The sequence below is a fragment of the Sander lucioperca genome, chromosome 3, assembly GCF_008315115.2.
Source record: "Sander lucioperca isolate FBNREF2018 chromosome 3, SLUC_FBN_1.2, whole genome shotgun sequence".
Lineage (NCBI taxonomy): Eukaryota > Metazoa > Chordata > Actinopteri > Perciformes > Percidae > Sander > Sander lucioperca.
In genome coordinates, this window is record NC_050175.1 from 29,075,158 (window position 1) to 29,088,557 (window position 13,400).

General features: G+C 40.7%; 1 protein-coding gene across 2 annotated transcripts in view; it reads right to left on the reverse strand.

Annotated features, from left to right (window-relative positions):
• Positions 1 to 2,058: 2,058 nt before the first annotated feature.
• The window catches only part of homer2 (homer scaffold protein 2), a 31,144-nt gene continuing 19,802 nt past the window's right edge, over positions 2,059 to 13,400 (reverse strand). For both annotated transcript variants that reach the window (XM_031306131.2, XM_031306130.2), the window contains exons 3-9: positions 11,970 to 12,101; positions 11,654 to 11,743; positions 10,717 to 10,856; positions 9,035 to 9,191; positions 8,379 to 8,489; positions 5,529 to 5,609; positions 2,059 to 3,968 (exon numbers count right to left, since the gene is read on the reverse strand). In XM_031306131.2, the coding sequence (XP_031161991.1) occupies positions 3,780 to 3,968; positions 5,529 to 5,609; positions 8,379 to 8,489; positions 9,035 to 9,191; positions 10,717 to 10,856; positions 11,654 to 11,743; positions 11,970 to 12,101 (900 nt within the window). In that variant the 3' untranslated portion in view covers positions 2,059 to 3,779. The remainder of the gene's footprint in view (positions 3,969 to 5,528; positions 5,610 to 8,378; positions 8,490 to 9,034; positions 9,192 to 10,716; positions 10,857 to 11,653; positions 11,744 to 11,969; positions 12,102 to 13,400) is intronic.

Sequence of the window (13,400 nt, forward strand, 5' to 3'; positions counted from 1 at the left end):
TATCATGACATAGTGAAGCCAAAAGTGACATCATCACATTGCCTTTTTTTTTATATACATGATTAAGCTTCGAGTCTGTTTTGCCCCCTGCTGGTAACTCCACATTTGATAAGCTAGAAACAGAAAATGCATTTTTGCTTGAAAAGTGACTCAAAATGATTAATTTGATCTTTAAAATAGTTGATTCATTGATTAGTCGATTGACTAATAAATCTACGACTAAGTGTTATAACTCTAGCATTTAGGTCACAGTCTAAGCCAGGGGTGGCCAACCAGTTAGGTATAAAGAGCCACAAAAAAAAACGCACCATAGCAAAAAGCCACACAACACATGCACGTCCACACTACAACAGCAACAGTGTCTTCCAGATCTAATGACAGTCATAATACATAGCAGTTTTCATAGTTTTTTCTCACTTAGATTGACTCAGTGGGAAACCTGACAGTCTTTGTTATCCACAATCCTTTTCAGGTCTTGCTTGAACTCGGTTGTGGCCACTCGAAGAACTCTCTCACTCATTTGTCACTAAAGGAGCTTTCAAACAATCTGATTCAGCAGTGAAAGGGTTAACGAGGAAGGTGATCTGTGGCCGCTGTTTTTCCTCAGGTTGCAGAATCTGTCCTCAAAACTCTGCTGCATTATTTTCCATTTTAAAATAATTGGCAAATGTATTGGCAGATGCATTCAAATGTGTTTTTTTTTACTTATCTGAAATACTGTATGTTTCAGAAAAGTTAAAAACAACAATCAACCAATGACACATCCCCCAGCCACACAGTAAGAGCCTCACAGGAGCAGGCAAAGAGCCGCATATGGCTCAAGAGCCACAGGTTCGCCACCCCTGGTCTAAGCCGTGAGAAGCTTCTCAGATTGAAGAAGCTGGAACCAGAAAATGTTCTCAAAATTAATCAACACAATCGTCTATAATCGATCAGTTGTTTAAGTCATAAAGCAGAAATGCCAAGAATGCTGTGGCTCCAGCTTTTCAGTTGTGAAAATCCCCTGCGTTTCTCTGTTTCTATCATTGTAAACTAAATATCTTTGGATTCTGCGTTGTCGGACAAAAGAAGCAATTTTCAGTACTCCACATTATGCTGAGGAGGCATTTTGTCATATTATTTTTTAAACATTTTACAGACTAAACAATTAAATGTTTAATACATTTAAAAATTAAGACTAATTAGTAGCCTAAAATTATAGTTAGCTGCAGTCCTACACAGTTAATTTGCCATCAACTGACTTAATGCGTCAATTAACTAATCATTTCAGCCCTAAATTGGTGCTCATTCTGCATATTGATTCATCTTCCACTCAGATGCACCTGTGCCAATCAGCTGATCTCTGACAGTGAAAAAGACAATTAAAGACTCTGAGAGATCAACATCCAAGAGTCTCATTGGTTAAGAATGATGACCAACTCTCTTGTGTAATTAAAGCGTTATTTGTTGGCAGGTTGCACTGATCTATACCTCTCATTGTCAATCATTTACACTGTTATTCACACAAAAGAAGTGAGTGGGATTAAGTGGTCAAGGGAACATGTCCCCTGATCCACCCCTGCAGTTATTTCCTCGGCGTTGCGATGACGTTGGAGTTTAAGGGTTTTTCGATCCCTCAAACAAACTCATGTCTGTGCTTGCTTTATTTGTTCTGATCTCAGAGAAATTGGTATGTGTCACTGATTAAATCCCACTTCTTTTGCTTTGGTTATGTGGGTCTCGGTTAGGATTACACAGCTATATTTAGTGCTATGTAAATCAACATCAGAGAACAAGAAGTGCGGTGGTGGAGCTTCTGTACTCGAGTCTCGGCGGGATGCATCTCTGGTGCTGTAGCTTCATTCCACCTCCTCATTCTCATCCAGGAGAAAATGTCTTTAGACTTTGAAAATGTCAACACATTTGTAAGCTTTAACAGTATCTTACTTCCCTACACAGAACCCACAATACTGATTTGCGACTAAGTGGGGATTAGAGAAACCTCCCCCTCCTCTCTGTTGAGTGCTCGCCAAAATGTGGCCCACTACTTCAACATAAAAGAAGACACTGAACTCAGCATTGTAATTAAACTAAATTTTAACAATTGTCAGTTCTATTGTACAATATTGAACAGGAGTCACAAAAGTGAACAAGAGGCATTGGTTCAAAAGGAAGGACCATACTTTGTTCCAGGTTCAGGTGATTTATGAACAGTAGAGTTAAACAGAGAGAGAAGCAAAATGTCCCTTCACAGATCAAAACAATGATGAAAAAATATAGAATTATTATAACATCATAGTATTACCCAGTAAATGTGCCACTGCAACATATGCCTCTTATTTCAAATGTACCATGTTTCAAGATCGACTTCCCCAAAAGCAGCTGTGACACCATCCTGCAAACAAATCCTCAATTATAAAACCTCTGAATCCTGACAGTTTGGTATATTTTATATATTATCTTACATCTATAGAGACATTATAGGATAAGGTTGATTTGCTTGGTATGTTGCAGAGAGGCACCAAAATAAATAAATATGTAAAACAAAAACCAAGAATCTGACAGGGTTTGTAGTGAAAAGGCCAATGCCATCTAAATGTTTTCAGTAAAGTACACTTTCACATTATTCACCCATTGAGCAGCACCTAGTCCCCTCACCCACAAATAACCACCACCATAACAAAGACTAGTGTGTAGGAAGCACATCAACAGCCTTGGAGACATCTTTGTTCTACATATGGACAACAACACTATTGAACACACAAAGTCCTTTCAACACTGCACTGACTCATGGGAAAATTGGGGTTCCTATTTATATTTTTGGATGTTTTTGAAGGAAAGCTCCTGAGACAAGAGCATTTTCCTTCTTAATGCAAACATAATCAAAAAAAAGGGTGTTTACGGAAAACACCCACAAGAGAGTTGATGACTTCCTGCTGCGGTCCCTCCTCGGACTGGTTTTTGTGCAAACCCCCGTTTTGTTCTTTGAGTTTATCACCACATTAACGTCCTCGAGATGGGCTTGCATGCCTGCGCTTTCTTCTCATCTCATTTTATTAGTGAGAATGTTTGTTTTTCATCAGGTTTTCTCACAAAAAGTTATAATTATGGTGATGGTCATCGCTTGGCCAGTTCTCCTTGCCAGGTAGATTTAGACTCACCTGGAGGCACTTTGTGTCACGGCCGTTTGTTATGTATGTGCATATAATCTAACGTGTACAAACTGTCTTCTTACACACCTGAGATAGACGAGAGGCAACAGCAAGGACAGTCTGAAGAAAGATTTCATCTCTAATTCTCTGAGGGGGCCACAAGGATTAACACCAATTATTATTTGAGTGATGCTAAACAGCATCGTCTTTGTGTTATTTATTTTAGCCCTTTTTTAGTCCCCTCTTCTACTCTTAGCTCAGACTGCCTGTGAAGAAGTGCTGCAGCCTTCAGAAAAAAAGACAGATGGACAGAATCTAAGAACCCACCACCAGCTTTTTAAAGTAGTCCCCCCCCACAGAAACAGATAAGAAAGCTCAAAGTGTGACTCTTGATTTAGTTTCAGAATGCCAGCACACAAAATGGAGCCATTTGGTGGAGCATGCTGGCCTTCCTCCTGCCAGTCTCTCTCTCCCTCTCCAAAAACATCTCTCTCACACATGGTAGTGTTTATTAGAAGCCAAAGCTGATAGTGTCTGAGTGGACATCACCTTGGGGGAGTAGGTGCCACATAGTTTCTGCCCTGAAGACGTACTGTAGTGAATCCTCCGTACCTGACCTCTGACCCTTTCAGCTCAGTGCCACTTTACTCAGTTATCAACACCTAGCTTTGAGAGCCCCTGCCGGAGCTCATGCAGCTCGTCTATCTTTCCATCCAGCGTATCCATGAACTTCTTCAGCTCGTTCTTCATGTTGCCCTGCTTATGTTGACTGTCGTCTATGTCCAGCTGAAGAACCCCAATCCTCCCCTCCAGTTCCTTGTTCTTCGTCTCGGCAGTCTGTAGACAGACATTAGGAGAAAAAGAATTGAGCAGATGGTGGATACAGAGAAATCAAATTCATTTCTTGAGAGGGGTGACGGAGCATATGATGTAGCAGTGCAGGTGTCTTTATCTTAGCAGAGATGCCAGACCAAAGACCAAGCTTCTTACAGCTACTGTCAATGAGATAACAGCATTTCACTCCTTTGAGTTCTGGGGAACATTTGCCAAAACGCTGTAGGAAATAAATCCCTATTTTCATCATCAGGACTGAAAAAAAAGCTTTATATTTAGTAAAAGGTACATTTTTGCATGAGGATGGGAAGGTAAAGCAAGTCTTTCAGACTAGCAGGCGACACAAGTGACACATTAATGCCTAAGATACCATTGAAGGGAGCGGTTTAAAATAGGAGTGCTAAATGGGTGTTGCGCCTGCATGACTGGATCCTCCAGCTGACTGCTGAAACCTGATCTTCACGTGGGGTGTCGCCTTTAAATAGAGAGGTGCCATGACCACAAACACAGAGGTAGAGTAAGTGGATTCATTTTTAAAAAGAACTAAGCCACAGAAAAGAAAACACACACATACACATCAGTTTCACTTCCCATTAACTTGTATCTGAATGGACTGGCTGAGTTTTCATTTTGGGCCTCGTGGATAAACTGAGGTATTTGAGAAATCCCATTGTCTAGGCTTCTCCTCAGTTTGAGTAGCTGGTTAGCTAAACTCATGCTTCAGCCAGTTCTGTTGTCCTTGTCATTCATTCAGCTGGCTGTTGCAGAAACAAACCAGGCGGCCGAGCTTTGTGAAGCACAAGAACTTCAGGCATGCCACTGTTGGTTTTATTCTCCTCCCTGCCCCGGCTTGAAAGGCAGCACATGCATGACAGCTTGGATGATGAAACGCTGCTCTGAATCAGTCAGAACAAGGCGAGATGAGCGTCACTATCAATGCAGCTCATGTCAGACTTGGCCCCAACGCGATGTACAGTCATTAACCAAGCCTGGCACTTCTAGTTTTACAGAAGGTTTGATATTACTCAATGAGGAATCAGACTTGACAAACAGGGGCTCTTTGTTACAAGGAAGACGGGAGGTGATGGGCGCGAATCTGTATTGTTTTTTGCCGACTTGGTCATCAAAGCTCTCAAACAACTTTAGCTGTTTTTGTAGTCAGCAAAACAGATCAAATCTGCACTGCAAGGAAACTAATAAGCCGTGACAAAGATGTAGTATCTCTGTTGCACAGATGAGAAAGAGGACACCTTTTCAAAGAGGCAATAATTTACTCAGTGTTGTACTGGGGATGGACCTTTATTAATAGATACAGTAACCACAATGTGCGTTAGTGAGACACGTGACGGGAATGTTGTGTCACCAGCCCTCAGGCAGAACTCTTTCATTCTTTACCTCCGTGTGAAAGCGCTGCTTACGCCTCAGAGCCTGATAGTGTGTTACCTCGCTGTGACAGACATCATGCACTCATGTGTGCTGTGAGCTCAAGCTTTTATACTCTGCTGTAAATCACACCTGAGAGAAATGTGGGGTTTGTGGGATTCCTGGGTGCTTTGAACGTACCTGTAGTTTTGCGGTGATGCTCTCGCACTCCGCCATCAGCTGAGGGATTATCTCTGCCTGCGCCCTCAGATTCTCCAGCTCCTGGGAAAAACAGATACAGAAACCAGTTAATCAAAAGCCGACAACTTGTATCAGGTTGATTTTTTTTCTATATTGTTTCTTAAGAACATTACAGCTCATTTAACAAAAGAAGCCAAACTTTTCAAATGTTAAAGAAACAGTTCAACATATTGGGAAATACACTTACTCGCCGAGAGTTAGATATATCTGTGTTGTGTTCTGTTTCCAGTCTTTATGCTAAACTAACTGTCTCCTGGCTTCAGCTTCACATTTACCGTAAAGACATGACAGTGGCATTGATCTTCTCATCTAACTATCGGCAAGAAAGCGAATAAACGTACTTCCCAAAATGTCAAACTATTCTTTGTGAAGCAGCTCAACAAGAACTTTGTATAAATAAAATACAAAATTGACAGTTATTATTTATATCAGGAACTGTCTGATCAAACAGTAAGTAAAGAGTACAAAGCTTTTTGATACTCGGTGGTGCTACAGACACATTTCAGGTGGTACCAAACAAAGATGGCAGCAATACAAAGCAAGTAAGGCACAATGAAAAGCAATGTGAAGGGTTAAAGAAAGAAACAGAGACTAGACTGATTACTGACACCTTGATTCTGTTTTTCATCTCAATCAAACATCTATTATCACTGTGAAAGTCACTCACACACACACACACACACACACACACACACACACACACACACACACACACACACACACACACACACACACACACACACACACACAATTCTTCATAGCATCACTCCAAGCACTTGCACACCAAGTAATAATTGGCCAGGTCTTTGTAGTCACCTGCTGCAGCTTTGTTCTGTTAGTTCACGTGTGGCCTGCGCTGGGGTCAATACCACAGTGAACGCTTAATAATTCATAGGCAAGTTAATAATTGGGGGAGTGGAGCATGTCCATTTCTAGGCGGGGGTGAGTCACTCGGCAGATGAGCCTCTGTGGGCCGTCTGCTGTATCAACAATAAGACTTCCTTCTGCAGGCCCCTCGGTCAGTCAGGAGCATTATGGCTCATACACAGGACTGTGGAAATGCTGAAGCCCCGAAGGACACGATTCTTTGCATATAATATTTCAAAATAGCTCCAGCTCTTTGAACTACTTCTTCTCTGTTGTTGTGTAAGATCTAAACTAGAATATCCCAGAGTCACACCGTGTACCTCAGGGAATTTAAAAAGGGTCTTTACGCAGCAGAGCCATAAATGTCATTATGTTTCAACACTATTCAGTTCAAACTAAACGATTAGTTGTTTAGACAATCAACAAAAAAATTTATCAACAAAATATATTTGAATATCGGTTAATCATTTAAGTCATTTATAAAGCAAAAGAATCAAACATTTGTTGGTTCCTGCTTCTGAAATGTGTGGCTATCCTGCTTGTCTCTGACAGACTTTTTTTTTTTTTTAAGATTATTTTTTGGGGCATTGCCGCCTTTAATGGACAGGACAGCTAGGTGAGAAAGGGGAGAGAGAGGGGGAAGACATGCAGGAAATCGTCACAGGTCGGACTCGAACCCTGGACCTCTGCATTGAGGCATAAACCTCTATGTATATGTGCGCCTGCTCTACCAACTGAGCCAACCCGGCAACATGACAGACTTTTTTTTTTTTTTTTTAAAACCTTTTATTTTTTATTTGATTGACTCAACCATGATATACTTTTTAAAGAGTGTAAAGCTTGATTTGCTGCAGTGTCCAGGTTATATAACCTGCTGGTCTATGCATCACTTTATTGGGCTCAAACTAGAAAATATCTAAAAGTATTTGGCTACATACTTTAAAGCCCTTGTTCACGGAGAAAAATACTGAAATACTGTCTTTTGCTGTTGAAACAGAATACTAACTTATCTACTATTTTCCTCTTATGGCAACTGAATTTGGTTTGTTTATCTTTCCCTCTGTTTCACACATGGCTGATTGTGTCTCCCTTTCATGACGTTGATAGGGGGGGCACAATCACTATAAAAAAAGGCAGCAAGACTCTCAGATGTTGCCAGAAATTGGTCCTAATCATTTGTCTGCAGACAGAAACCACATTTAACCAGCAACAAACAAAGGTCAAAAGACTGTGTGGCCGCACGGAGCTCATCCTCTTTAGAAATAACAGCACCATTCGGCTCCACTGAGCTGACAGTCAGTCAGCAGTAGACATAAGGCGATGCCACTAATAGCATTTGTGCCAAAATTCCCTGCTGCTCTGACTACATACAAAATCAGTGGATACATTTACATTCCCCAGTCTGACTATTTTCACAGTGGAGTTTAATTGTACCAAAACAGGACATATATCAAGTAAATTGCTGAAAAAAAAACAAGCAGCACAGAAAAGTAAGATAAAAAGGACATTGAGAGAAAAACATTGGGCAGTAGAAAGGTCTGGGTTTAGCTGGGTAGGCGAAAATAACAAGACAGATCCATACAAAACCCAAGATCCCACAGCAAAACCTATGGTTTCCTACTGAGGTATAATCACCTCCTGAGGGAGAGGAATGGTACTGAGTAAGAACAAGAGGTGAAGAGCTGAAATGTTGAAGAGCTGAAGAAGAGAAAGTAGATCTGTAACTTCAGGAGATGAAGAGGGGGAGTGTTAACATGAGAACTGTGATTTTCTTTATGAAGAAAGGATGAAGGGAACTGAGTGAATCATAAACTGTCAAGGTAAAATACCACCAAAAAAACATTGTTTTACAAACTTTACAGACAGCCTTGCTCTCAACAGTGGCCCTGTTGTTTCAAGACAAATGTACTGTAAACGGCTCACCTGCTCTTTTTCGTGCAGCTCAGTCTCCAGCTCCTGCACTCGTACAGACAGTTGGCCGTTTTTCTGCTTCTCCTGATTGGCTTCGTTACACTGAGCTTCTAGTTCTGTAATCTGCACACAGAACAGTTGTTTATTAAAAATGTTTTTACTCTGAAAAGTAGTCAAACTGGTTTTAAGAACATATTCCCATTTTGTTTCCCCATCATACTTTTAATTTTATTTGTGAAATCCTAAATATTATAAGTGACATGTTGAAAACTGACACTAGCAATTAGACAAAAAACAAACTTCTATCATTGCAACACCAGCCCAGCTGCAGTAACAGCCCACATTGATTATGAAACTAAAATTATTCTATTTATAGTGGACTCTGGTGCAGGGAACACAGAAACTAATAACATGTGCAGTACTTTGCTTGCTCAAAGTGAAGAAATGGGAAAAACTTGAGCTTTATCAAAGTTTGGTGAGTGACTCACTTATCCCACCATACAGATTTTAAATGATATATTAACAGATAATCTACTCATTTTGAGAGAATTTGTTGTGCAGTTTTGTTCCTTTTATAAATGAGGCAACAGAGTTTCTAACCTGTCACCTTTTCTGCCAGCAGGTTGGAAGGGTTTATCTACATTATTTAACTTCCCTGACTGCATTACCTTTTCCCTGAGCGTGTCACTCTCTTCCTTGCAGGCACTAAGTTGTTTCTTCCAGCTCTCTACATTAGCGGAGGACTCCTGCAGTGCGTCCACCAGCCTGGCATTATTTTCTCTTAAAGTCTGCAGCTCTGTTTCCCACTTCTTGGCGTTGGTGTTGCTGTCAGACCAGAGAGACAGAGAGATTAATGGAGGAAAAAATTAGGCAGGTTAGTGCTGAAATGCCTGGGGCTTGTGCCCACTGACATGACACATAATGCTACAATATCCTTCCAGTCATGACTATTTAATTAGGTGTTGATGTACATCACACTGCCAAGACATATTTCGATCATTAAAATAAGAAATAAGTGGGAAAAGTCTCAAAGGTTGAATGAGCTGCAGCCCTGATATGTACCAACGTACAGTTTATCTTTTCATACCACAGAGAGTGTGTTTCTGTCTTATCATTAAGGTTGAAGAGATTGCGATGTATATTTAGTATGCATCGCTGTTCCCTTCCACATGCATGGCTGGTTCGAAGTGTGCTGCTTTCCATCAAATGCGGACAGACTTGCACCGCAGCATTCTGCAACCCTAGGTTGTTTCACTGCTGTGACACACTTCCACAAAACAAAATCTCCAAGCATTGTGAAGGCATGGAAACGGGCCAACCGAGACAGGGAGCAATGGTGGACCACACTGCGTTTTACAACCACAAGTTGGAGGGGTTAACGATACATGTAAGCTTGATGCACTGGGTTGAAACACGTTTTCTCCTTGAACGTTTTGTTTAGAAGTGTTTTAAACACGCATGATAAAGCTTTATTACAGATCTGTATTTTCCTACATAGGATGTTTCCTGGAAATAACTTTCCAATTTGGTACCAATTATAAGAGACCGTTGCTTGAGTTTAGTTAGTTGTCCATAAGAATTTATTTAATTGAACTGGTCAATGTAAACCAAAGTAAATATTCGTTAGGTACAAAAAACAAGCAAAGAAGGGAAGAGCACTTTAGATTTGTATAGCTGACTTTTCGGCAACAATGTGCCTTCCTATGAGCTTAGAGCATTTTACATGCGGTGTAATTCAATTCAATTTACTCATGCAGATGTTCATTTCATTCTTATTTTCTTGTGTGCGTTAAGTATTGCCAGTGAAGGTCTTCTAATTGGTCTTTGTTTTACCGCAGGATCTTATATTCCATCTGGATCAAATGTCAGTGATTATTTTGTTGCTACCCAGTACTAATTCTGGCTAAATTTATTCACTGTAGTTTTAGTTGACTCAGATGCCCTTGGGTCATTTTAATCCCATCTGGAACCACATCTGGTGTTTCATGCAATTACCGATTTATACACTCAGCATCTGGATTATAAAGGCCATATAACCAAGTGGTGGAGTAGGGCAGTGTCACTCTTTAGATTAGATCAGATGATTTCTGAGCCCTTAGTGGACATGTTATTATCCCGGCAGCAATAAAATGAACAGTTTGGTGCAGAGATAATTAGAAAAAAAAAGAAGAAAAACAATTTGTGAAAGTGATTAGGGGCTGCTGTGAGTTTACATGATATGCCTGTTGAAGTGAGTTTTGCTGTATTGTCAGATTATGTGGCACGTGATTTTATCTTGAAGGGGGAAAAACATTTAGATGCAAATCACATTAAAGAGGTTTTTCTGAGGTTTCTAGAAAGTAAACCTTGCCTCTGTTCTACTGCACTCTTGAGACGTTCGTTCTCAGTCTTCAGCACAGCAGCCTCCGGAACAACATGAAAGATTTTCTCATCATCTGTTCCATTAAGGCTGGACGCCTGGTTGGATGAGGGCGTCTCACGTCCAGACTCCTGGTAGAGGACAGAGGGAGAAGTGTTACAGTTCAGGGCAGGTTTTGATTCAGTCTACCTGCAGCTTTCTAATGGTCTGATGGGTTAAAATCCATAAAATGTGTCTCATAAATCTAGCTCTGACTGTGGAAAAAGGGCCCTGGGCTTCTTTCAGTGAAACACTGAAAACACCCCATCAACACGTCAGCTTTGACAGTGGAGGGGTGTGGAAAAAGTGATGCCAGTATTTATCGTGTCATATGGCCCAGCAGCTTTGTGTGTCTCAGAGTGGGCTTCCTGCCATCGGGAGTCAGTGCAGGCAGAGAGCAGGCCAGGATGCTGGATGTACCTCCAATCAATGCTGCTTACTTAATGACCAATCAACTTGAGATCATCTGTGTTGAACTGAGAAACTTTTATTGGTTTATTATTTTCACTGGCTTCCTTGTCCTCTTAACTGCTGTGGTGCCTGGCAGGTAGTAAGTATCTTAGGATAACTTTTGACCTTCTTTTATGACAATTCACTCTGTTGTGTTGACGTGTTATATTCAACCCAAGCTTCATAGGCCTGTGTTCATATAAACATTTAAACTTAATTTTTTGAATTCTTGATTATGCCAGAAGCTATTACTAAACACATAATCTGTACCCATTGGTGCTTGTGGAAAGGAAAGTGAGCTAAACTGAAATCTTTAATTGCTTATTTTCTCTGCAGTGTTGCTAGTTTTCTCTATGTACAGTGACTGTAGATGAGACAGTACGATAGCAGAGGTGTTGTACTAAATCAGAATTTCAGACAGCAGAGATATATCCTTTACCTGGGAGTGATTACTCATTGTCTCCACCTTTTCTTGAGATTCCCTTACTAGCTTGGCTGCATCTTTTACCTCCTGGAACTTCTCAGAAAACTGAAAATATGAGAGAGACGTGAAAGAGCTGTGATGATTAGTGGCAATACAAGCTGAAATACAAGCTGAAATGTCATACGCAGTGTGGCTCATCTTGAAATGTTTTGGGAGATCATGGAGTGATAGTGAGGATTCAGTTTTAGGAAAAATAAATAAATCAACTGTCTCTAAGCTTTATGGATGCTTTTGTGATTTCATGTGATGCTGCGTAAATATTTCCTCTCACCTTAGCCAGTTGCTGCTCCGAAGCAAAGCCCAGTCCAAACACAGTGTTGGCCCTGCTGTCCGCCCACTGGCCAAACTTCTGCGATGTCTTGGTGAACGTCATGTTCGGCGTGATGGTACTGTTGATGATCACCTGTTAGGACAAAACTGCTTATCATTAATATCCTAGCCCTATTGGATATCATACGGCTAATCAATCCAGATGTATATACTCCCAGCATGGTTCTCAGGTCCATCTGACTGGCATGCTCCCTCAGAAAGATGCCTGCTGCTGGGTTTTGAAAATTGTACTTCTCGTCCAGCCAAGACATTAAAGAAGGAACTCCAGCAGCTGCATTTACATGATGAATAGTCCTATTGATTAAGCAAAGGACAACCCCCTATTGTAGCTTTATAATCTGTAATACCCACACTGACAAATTTGATTACAATTGGCTGCATACTATTTATTATTTTTTTCTTAGGATCCATATGCCTGTTTGACAGCCTTTGTAAAATACAAAGCTATTTTGTAAAGCAATCTTTGGACGTATTTAAAGAGTATTGATCTTCTGAAGAAATGAAATATAAATTAATGATGCAGGATGGCAAATGGTGAGAGAGTTTCATTGTGCCCTACAGTGTCCTGTGAATCAAATTATCTATCTTAAATGCTTTTTCATTTTAAGATATGTAACAGTCTACTGTCAGAGTCTACTATACCCCTGCCACTAAGTTTCACATGAAACAAGCGGCAACATAATTTACTGGGATGCTATTAACACATGATGTCGTAGTGTCCGTCTGTTCAGGACTTTTGGGGTTGTTGAGTATCCAAAGGTTTGTCTGAATCGACAGGTAGGGCCATACCACACAAACAGACTTTGCTACGACTTAATGATGAATCAAATGAAAGAGGAATTGTTAAAGGTTTTACAGCTGCCAAACTTTAAGTCCTGCTGCCTCACAATCTTGGCACCAGAAAATGGCTGACATATTTTATGACATTGTATTCCTTGAGCCGCCCAAAGTGAATATGGCAAAATCCTCCAATTTGGAAATGTGGTCACACGGAGTAGTGAAAATAAAGTCTAAGCTTCGTGGGTCATGACCAGAGAAAGACCATACATTACACCCTACTCTATTTATTATGGTCAAGCAGTCCACGGGAGACCCCATGGGAAGGGCGGTTGAATGGGTTGTTTAGAGTCTGTTTGTGTGTGTGTGTGTGTGTGTGTGTGTGTGTGTGTGTGTGTGTGTGTGTGTGTCAGTCTGTATTTGTGAGCAAATCTTTATTTGCAATTGTGAGACAAAATGGCAGAAATAATTTGAATGTTTTGTATGCACATACAGAATATACCCCACCCATGTCCACCCACCCCATGGCGGCAACCCACACTATGCAGTGGTGACTGCTGACCCTCTATCCTCCAAGTAGTCAAATTACATTCTC